The sequence below is a fragment of the Lampetra planeri genome, chromosome 30 (assembly GCF_965212315.1).
Source record: "Lampetra planeri chromosome 30, kcLamPlan1.2.h2, whole genome shotgun sequence".
Classification (NCBI taxonomy): Eukaryota; Metazoa; Chordata; class Hyperoartia; order Petromyzontiformes; family Petromyzontidae; genus Lampetra; species Lampetra planeri.
In genome coordinates this window covers 7,336,020-7,345,885 of record NC_136136.1, presented here as the reverse complement: position 1 = coordinate 7,345,885, position 9,866 = coordinate 7,336,020, and the positions used below count along the sequence as shown (strand labels likewise).

At 51.6% G+C, this 9,866-nt stretch overlaps 1 protein-coding gene across 1 annotated transcript in view; it reads right to left on the bottom strand.

The window, feature by feature from the left end:
• Positions 1-2,163: 2,163 nt before the first annotated feature.
• LOC144728905 (follicle-stimulating hormone receptor-like) overlaps positions 2,164-9,866 on the bottom strand; it is a 36,441-nt gene continuing 28,738 nt past the window's right edge. Inside the window, exon 10 of the mRNA XM_078608645.1 lies at positions 2,164-9,327. Within this exon, the coding sequence (XP_078464771.1) occupies positions 8,040-9,327 (1,288 nt within the window). The 3' untranslated portion in view covers positions 2,164-8,039. The remainder of the gene's footprint in view (positions 9,328-9,866) is intronic.

The window sequence follows — 9,866 nt, the reverse complement described above, 5'->3', positions numbered from 1 at the left end:
ACCGTCTCTTGAAGCCACCCCAGTCACCGTCCGCGCCCACAAACTCTTTAAGAGGCGGCAGTCGCTGTTGTAACGCGACGTCTGTGGTCGTGGATCGCGCTCCGTCATTCCCTGCACACGTTACAGTGTGGGTGGGCTGCGAGCATGGCATCGCCGGTCGCACCGTTGTTGACGCGCTGGCTGGCGTTGATGATGTCACGGCTTCTGCTTGGCCCTCAGCAGTCACCTGACGCGGCCCGGCCCCGCCCTCTACTCCCACTGTAGTGATGGCGGGAAATGTAACCGCGAGCCGCGTCGGGGTGGCGGGAAACGGCGCCGCGCGTCGGCTGCCGTCATCGTCCCGCACAACCCCTCCAGCCCCCAGCCGCGTGATCTCCTCCAATGTGGCGGCCGCAGCGTAGAGCAACTCCGCCAGGCGGGAGTGAGCCAGCCGAAGTCCCTCGGCCGATGCATCCCTCCCTTCTTGTTGTAGCGGCGCGGGTGTACTCGGCCCCAGCTGCTCCGATCCGACCTCGGCCATCTCTGGTGCCGATTCAGCCGAGGTGTCCTCCATCTCCGACTCCCTGGTACGCGTCGTCCCTCGTGTGTCCATCGTTGAACGTTCACTTCTGACCCCAGATGTAGTAAGTATTCAGGAGGCTTTGATGACGGGGTCGGAGGCACACTTATTTATTAATACCAACTCGTGTACAGTAACGGGTACACACAACACTTGAAGGGGTATCGTCCCCTTCACTCGTCCATCAGGGAGACACGACGTCTAACCCCGCTAACCTACGCCCGAGTCCTCCACTACGGAGCTAGGGGAGGCTACCTATCCCAGCCCTGGTCAAGCTGGGATCCCGGCACCCTGAGTCTCCAGACTGGCTCTTATAAGAATGTCAGTCTGGGCTCTCGGGACCACGCCACCGGCTTGCCCTGGTCGGTCCTGACAAGGACAGCGAGCCAGGGGAGCTCCGGGGCCTATTCTAGCTGGTCTTCACTCTTCGCTGGTTAAAGCTAACACTCGACCTCGAGCCCTCCGGCTCACCACCTTTTATAGCACTCGGCCCCCGGGAGGGGCCCGTGGGGGATGTAGGTGCGGACGTCGGTGCGAGCACCTCCTTCGTGTACAGCCCTAACCACGCCCCTTGTGTTTGTTTCCCATCCGTGCCCATACATCTACACAATTACACCTCTACACTTGTGATAGTCTCTCTCCCTCCAAAAGAATGTGGCATTTCCACCATTGGCTTGGGGCTGTAAACGGGAGACGAGCATAGTCGCCTCAATGCTCATTTGAGCAGAAAAAAATAAATCAATGACTTGCATCTTGTCCAATGCGTAACTTGTCGCGACGTTTACCATTCTAATCCGCCTAATGTACTGAGATGTGCACCCGGTTCCATACTGCGCCACTGCCCACTATGGAACCCACACACGGTGATAAATCTGACAACCACGCGTGGTACGAGGTGTGTTGGTGGCCTCTCGCTCCCCCCCCCCCAGTGCCGGATTTTATAAAGGGGCCCTAAATATATAAATACCTAAATATTCAAGCACAAATGTTTTACTTGCATAGTAAAGTAATTGTATTTTTTCATTTGATATACAGCCAGATAATACGACAAATCGCTAACCTTAAACACCCAGTCGTTCATAAAAGTTTAAGGCAGTATAGTACTCTAGTAATATAGCAAGTGCGAAATTCGGAATTCATAGTTTGAAAACATTTAGCGCGGGGCCCTTGAAAGTGCGGGGTCCGTAGCAGATGTAGCTACTTTTGCTGCTAGGATAATCCGGCACTGCCACCATTTCACCCCATGTCTCTCCCTTCTCTCTCGCTCGTGAGAAGCGCTTCTCCGTTCCTGTGTAATTTCCCTCTCCGTTTACCTCACGCCGTGTCTGTTGCATTGTCGCCTGCGTTCACCGTTCGTTGTTCCCTGTGCCTGGAATAGAATTACGACCGCTGGACAGGTTCAAAGAAAACCGCACACTCAACAGGCAAAGGGCTCTTGAAGAATATTGAGGGAGTAGATGGCTTTAACCCACTCCACCTTTCCTCCATCCGCCCCGTTTTGTGTTGTGGGTGTGGTGGGAGGCTGCCTCCATGTGCCTCCGCCAAAATACGCCAACGCGTAATTAGTTTACCGCACTCCGCGGACAAAAGATGTCCTGAAATATAGATCATAATGTTTTTATTCATTAAAGCACGAAAGCAAACACCGATGACTATTACGTGCACGCGTTACTATGAAATGCAACTCGAATCGCGCGGCGCGTCGCGCAGCTCGCGGTGACACTCGGGGCGATCGTGGGGGGCACAGAGCGCGAAACACGAGGGGCCCCCATCCCGTAGCCGACTCCTCGGGTGCGAGTCCCGAGCCGTGTCACGTGGCTTTCCAGCTTCGCGGTTGACGAAAACAACTTTTTAAAATAAAATAAAGATCACAACATGTCGGGGTCTACGACCGAGCGATCAGTTGTGCAACCTCGCCCCAGCCCAAACCAACCAACAGCTCAGCAGCCACGAGTTGGAGCTCTCCTACTGGCCCCCAACTCTCACCGCTATCACCACCAAAAAACAAAGACAACGATCTTTCGATTCAAAGCTTTCGTGACTGCAGGGATTCATCTTCTTGGTTCTTTTGGTAAAGTCACGTAGACTCTGTCTTCTCGATAGACCTGTTCTTCACCTGAGGACGGCTGCTTGCGTTGTGGCCGAAACGTCGTGAGAATTATTTTTTTATGTTTTATTATTTTATTATTTCCATTCTACGTGACTTTGCCGAAAGAACCAAGAAGAAAGACAAAGATTCCCCGCGTAGCCTTTAACAGACTGTTGGGGGTGGGGTGGCCAGCACTACGCCCGGCCGCCTTTGTCTCCCTAGTGGCAATGTTTATACATCGCACTAGATACTCATTTAAGGCTAAGTCGACCTCGGGGAGGCCCACGACCGGTGCAGATAATGTTCACTGGTGTTGGCCGTGAGCGGGAATCGAACCTGGGAAGCCGGGTTCCTAGCACAGCGCGCTAACCGCTACACTACCGCTCTACCTACCGTGTCCAACAAATTCTCAAATAAACAAAGTTCCACTTCTAAACTATCACCCACCTCCAACCACCACCACCACAACACACAGGGTGCCTGTCTATCGTTGAGTTGCTTGCCGCTTCGTGGTGGGCGTTCATGTTTCCTCTGTGTCTCGCGAAATCGTCGCACCGAGGCGTCACAGCCGCATCGCCCATGCGGTTCCATTAAGCACGACGCTCCGTGCTGACCGTTCACATTGAAACCACTGTCGAAGATGCGCGGAAAGGCGCTATGAGGTCGATTTTCCATCATTTATCAGAGGAAACTGCCTTTTAACAATCGCACCCGTCAGGCAAGACATCCTTTGACAAATTATCTGAAACGTTCCAGATTGTTTGGGGACATCTGCTTAAATTTTGATTTTAAATTAATTATCAGGCAGTGTGGCTGTTCAGGCTTCGTGTAATTTCAGTGCTATAATCACACCAAATCTGTTTAATATTTCTCTAACCTAATTATACTGTGAATGGTTTGAGAGTGATTTGCCCAAGCCAATTCCCATTACAGGATATATTGTCTCTCATTATATTAATATTTTGTCTGTGCGATGTTTTAAATTTCTCTCATAACGCTGTTGATTTTTTTTACTGCTGGTTTTTATGTTTTCTTCAATGCTGTACTTTATTTAATTGTATCGTTTTGTTATTTTATTTATTTGGGATGTGGGCATCGCTGGTCTGCCAGAATTTACTCCCCATCCTAGCTTGGTGGCCCAAGATGAGTTCTAATCTGGTTCAACAAATACTTTGAAACTTGGACTCCATCCTCAGTCTGAATTTTCCAAAAACTTTAACTGATTTTCAGACGTTTTGCCTGGAACATATTTTGGGCAGTTGTGGGCCCGCTGTAAGGCACCTTTAAGAGAAGAAGATTGTGAGTCAATTAAATATGTAAATCTAATTATTACAGAACACCACGTGTGCGTAAAATTACAAAACATTTAATCAGAGAAAATCTACACTTTAAACCTAGCCGCCAGATTAAATTGACATATAGAATGCTTAACGCTGCAGCAAATCCTTGGTACGCACTTAAGCAGTTAACGAGGTACAGTTCACAAAAAGAAACGCTTGATAATATCTAAATAATCATGGGGAAGGAAAAGTCTCACCTAGAAGATTTCATCTCTCGACATTTCAATAGCCAATCCTGAAGAGCTTTCATTTCCGAAACATCCGGAGATGAAATTACTACAGTTGGGGGAAAAATCGTCTGCTTGGTGAGATATTTCCTAGCCCAAAGCCGTTTAACAATAATACATATCAATGTTTAGTCTTACACATAACGTCATCGTTGTTGATGCCATTTGCATATCTCACAATCACTGAAAAAACACAGACGAGCTGAAAGGCAACCAGGCGGTGAGCTGGCGCTACCAACAATTGCCCAAAATCCGCAGCCCTCTATATATTAAGATTTTGTCAGCCAATTCATTAATGTTCATACACATATGGAGAGGAAACCAAACTCATGCGTGCAAGCGGACAACACTCTATCCCATGCAGATGGGACAGATTATACGAGTCCGCACTTTTGATGGACTGCCTTCTCCAACTTCCTCGACGTCGACGGGACAGGAGTTTCACAATGATTTGTGCGGCGATTCACCAACCTTCGCTGCCTCCACAGTGCTCGGTTATAGGCCGCGTGCATAGCCACGACCGCACCACCCAGTATTAAGCCTAAATCACAACCGCCATGATGAATGTGAGACACACTTCTACAGGATAACGTGGCTTGCAAACCTTGCAGCAGCCAACATATCGCGTGTCGCAATCGCGAAAGACGGTTTTAGAGCAAAGTTAACACAGAACGCACATTTACAGTCAACACAATAGCCACACATTCAGTGCTTTCGGAGCTTTTGGTCTGGATAAGGCCGAGAGCTATTGCGCATGCAGTGCACAACTTTGCGTGTTGTTAAATCGATACAAGGTACACATATAGAGGATACAATTAGGGCAATGTAAGGCGAAATGAATGTGGCACGCTGCCAAAATAATTGCCAGAACTGCGCTGTGCGTCATGCTGAGTGGAGTGTCTATGACACATCACTCACTCCAGACTTCAGATGTGACTGCTCTGGTGGGAGGGAGGAGGGGTACGTGAAGGGGGCTAGGCACCCACCTTGCTCAATAAATTGCCACCACCCTCCAATACATAACCAACAGCTGTGCAGATGGAGTAAACGCTTCCCTCCTATCGCCTTTTCGGTTCGACAGGTTGCTGAGCGTGACAGCCGCTGCATCCCCATTTGCCACATTGAGAAATCGAGCTCCCAGGGGAGCTGGCTTTAACCGTGGCGACAAGGCCCCGTGAGCAGACGGTCCGCAGAAGCAGACGGTCTCTTTCTAACCGCCCCACCTCCTCGCACCCCGTGTCGGCCCGCGCGCCGTCATCTCGCTGCAAGGGACGGCTTGGATGTCACAAACCCCGCGTCTCCTGCCTGGCGACTCGATGACGGACGCCTCTGAACTTGTAGCGAGGTCGAGATTGCACAATCGGCTGGCGCCGGCCCACAGCAAAAGCCCCGCCCGCCTCTCTGATGCTTGGAACTTGCATCGTGCACAGGTAGTCCAGTGCCAACGCAACCCTGATTTGATAGAAGCCCGTCCCCCAGGGCAGAGGTGAGAGTGGGTGTGAGCCTGCCCTGAGTTGAAGGCGTTGCCAGTGTTGGACCCAAGTCACAAGCGTTTTTTTTATTCCCACCAACAACCTGCGCTATGTTGTGATACAAGTTGCCTGAGACTGTTGAACTGAAGTAGGCTGTGTGATATAAGTTTCCTGAGACTGTCGGATTGACGTAGGCTGTGTGACACTAATTGCCTGCGACTGTTGGACTGAAGTAGGCTGTGTGAATGTCCTGAGCTGGCACAAGTTTCCGTGACTCCAGTAGCACGTGGATGCTATGAACAGCAGTTGTCTACAAAGGGCTTTCAAAGCTGTTCAGCCCCAAAAACGTACAATTCAAAACCTGATATTTGTTGCGAGTAGGTTTTACCCTTTTTTCTGGCAACAAAACAGGTGTTAAGATGTTTGAACACCAAACTGAAACCTTTTACAAGGAATCATGTCTGCATTAACCACAATACTTGTGGTCAGAATGCAAACAAAAAACATACTCTGATATATATGCATTGTCTTTTAAACGGATTGGTCCACACCAGAGACAGCTTTCTTTTGAGCCTAGTCTCAAAACGGTGTTGGACCAGAGGACGCCAAAAGGCGTATGTATATTTTTTTACATGTTGTTTATATTTATTCAATGCCACTAAACAGCCTCGCTTCATGCCTATTGGATGCAAACTTACCCCTTTGTTTCAATGTATACAACAATGCCAGTTATGCCACATTAAATCGTGTTTCATATGATTTGACTTCTGACCCCGCCGGCGTCCCTTGCCGCCCTCTGACCCCGCCCGAGGTAAGTCACCGGGGCTGAAATTACTCACCCGATATTTTGACCGGAGCGCGTGACGTGTCACGTCGCGTGAAATTCCCGTCACAGTCGTGTGTGCACCGTCCTCGTTCAAGGCGGGGGTTTATCTTGACGACAGAGCAAGTTTAATTTTAGCTGCTGTCCCTCAAATGTCCCTTCGGTAACCCTGAGCACTATTCACGCGTGGCTTTTGCCCGCCAGCACCACGGCATATGCCGCCGCAGCGGGCCAAAATAAGACGGCATGGACGCGCCGTGCCGATATAATTCCCGGAACAGCATTCTGCACTGATAATTGTTTTTTTACCCTTCTATCTGGCAACAAAACTGACACCTTTTTTTACAAGGAGTCATGTTTACATAGACCACAATACCTGCAGTCATAATGCAAACAAAAACATAACTGATAATGTGCACTGTCCTTGAAGTTGATTGGTCCACCACCGAGACAGCTTTCCTTAGAGCCTAGTCTCACATGGGTTGGACCAGATGACGCCAAAAGGCGCACATTATCAGAGTTATGTTTTTTGTTTGCATTATGACTGCAGGTATTGTGGTCTATGTAAACATGACTCCTTGTAAAAAAAGGTGTCAGTTTTGTTGCCAGATAGAAGGGTAAAAAAACAATTATCATATTTTTTTACTGGCAAATGAGGTTCCAATGGAGCATTCTGCACTGTTCCAGTCAAAATGGCGCACCGGTTTGTCTCACTGCAGGGTCGATCTGGCAACACACGATTCATAAATACCCGTACTGTACCCGGTCTCCTGTGGCTCATATATAAAATATACCCAGAAGAAACACCTAACTTAAATAGCTCTTTATTGCCATTTCATTTACTTGTTGACTCCCAAGTTCTGTGGCCTAACGCAAAGTCGTGACACCTCCCCTGTGGAACTCTGGGTAATTGACTTGTTGACCATCTCGGACGTGTTGTACTCATTTCGGTTTTTTTCCCATCCTCAATTTATCATTTTCTGTCGCCTTTGTAACCCTGTCCCCAGGTGTCCCGAATAATAGCGACTGCTCGCCTCGGGGGGAGGGGGGAGGGGGCTCTCTCGCCTGGGGACAATTCCAGACAGCTTACCGGCTCAAAAAGAGCGTCGGGTTTATTAATCGCACGCATTTGCTCACCTCTCATGATGCTAATAATGGTGGCGGGGTGGCAAATACTCTTTTGACAGAGCTTCTCAAGGGATTGTTGAATTATATTATTGGATTGAATGGCAATACATACAGGGGGGGTTGTAAATAGTAACGTAAGACTCGTAAACTCAAGCTAAAGGCATACTCCCCAATTTCCCATCGTTCGCACTCCACCACACTCAAGACAGAAATGTTCAGTGAGGCTAAGATAGCATAACCGTCGTGCCTTCGCGACAGCTTTTGCCCTTCAAGGATGGCACGGATACCAAATGTGTGTATATATTGATCGGAATAAATTAGTTTACCCCCCCCCCCCCCCACCACTGTAAATCGAATGACAGGCATGGCCTTTTTTCATACGGCAGTGTAATTGAGCCGCGTTACGACCATGACGGCCCGCGTGGGGCCCGGAGCCGACCGCCGACCACGGCACCGGCGCCTGCCGTCTTCATGCCGAGCCCGTCACCAACGCCATCACCACCACCACTACCGCCGCCGCCGCCACCGCCACTGCCGCCGTCACCGCTGGCACCACCACCGCCGTTCAGGTCCTGGCTTCCACCACCGCCGCCACTGCCGCTACCGCCGCTGCCGCCCCTGATGATGACCGTGTGGCTGCCATTGCGCAGGCCGCGGTGGCCGCCCGACACCACCTGGCCACGGTGGCGCTGCGCGCGGCGCTCGCACAGCCCCACGCGGCTCAGCAGGACGAAGATGTCTCGGCGAAAGCTCTTGGTGAAGACGGCGTAGAGTAAGGGGTTGGCGCACGCATTGAGCGGGTAGAAGAGCACGAGCAGGATCTTGGTGTGCGACACCGTGATGAGCGGCAGCTTGGCCGCCGCCAGGATGGCGAAGAAAGAGATGGGCGCCATGCAGGTGAAGTCGGTGAAGATGAGGACGGCCATGCGCTTGGCGATCTTGGCGTCGTGGCTGCCCAAGTCGTAGTTCGGGTTCCTCACCGTCGAGTAGATGTGCGCGTAGCACACGCAGATGACGACGAACGCCAGGATGTTGAGGCCCAGGATGAGCTGGACATAGGCCTGCGACGGCAGCGTCTCGATGTCCATGGGCAGGCAAATGCTCACCTTGGAGTAGCTGCTGATGCCAGCGAGGGGCAGGGCGGCCAGTACCAGCGCCAGCGCCCAGGCCGACACCATGATGGTGACCGCCTGCGCCGAGGACACCTTGCGGTCGAGGCGCATGGCGTAGATGATGGTGTGCCAGCGCTCCACCGTGATCACGGTGAGCGTGAAGACCGACAGCTCGGAGGAGAAGACCGTGAGGAAGCCCGCGAGCCGGCAGCCGAGGCCCGTCTGCCAGTCGATGGCGTGGTTGTGATACTCGCCGCGGGTGTACACGTCGAAGGACGCAATCATGAGCAGATACACGCCCATGCAGAGGTCGGCGAAGGCCAGGTTGCACATGAGGAAGCGCGGCACGGCCAGCTTGTAGCGGCTGCTCAGGATGACGAGGATGACGATGGAGTTGCCCAGGACGGCGAGGACGCTCACAAACCACATGCTGAGGCGCAGCAGCTGGTGGCCCATGAGGTCCTCGCAGGGGTTGAAGGCGTCGGGCTCCGGAGCGCACTGCACCAAGTCGAAGTCGCTGGAGGCGAGGCTCTCGTTCTGGAGCTCCTGGTCCATGTAGAAGATGTCCGCGTGGCACCTGGGTGGGCGAGAGCCATCGCGTCAGCTCCCAGGAGGACCGCTTCAGCTCGGGCCATAAAAGTGTGGCCTTCAAAGTAAAACGAATACATCATAGGGCAATGGCCCTTCACAGCACATAAACTAGCTTCATACATGATCTTCACGATAATCATCACATTAACATCACCATCTTCATTTCACCATCGTTATCATCATGTAATGAGCGACTTCCGCGACACGTCGTGTAGAGGGTACTTCTTCTTTATTACTCACACTAGGCACAACACAGGCCAACACTTGTTCCTTCTCACACTGAGTACAACACGATGCATTAACACCTCTACTGGCTACACGCACAGCCGATCACTCGGCGTGGTCCCATCACCCTCACTCGGCCACGCGGCTGACTGGCGGCATGACGATGACCGTGATGGAAACCACGTGGGAGATCTTCCACGTGGCCGGACGACGGAGAGAGATGTCGGTGGGCAGCGACGCAGCCAGGACCCAGGACCCCACACACGAGCCCCGGGTCCACTTCCCCTTATATCCCCCCAG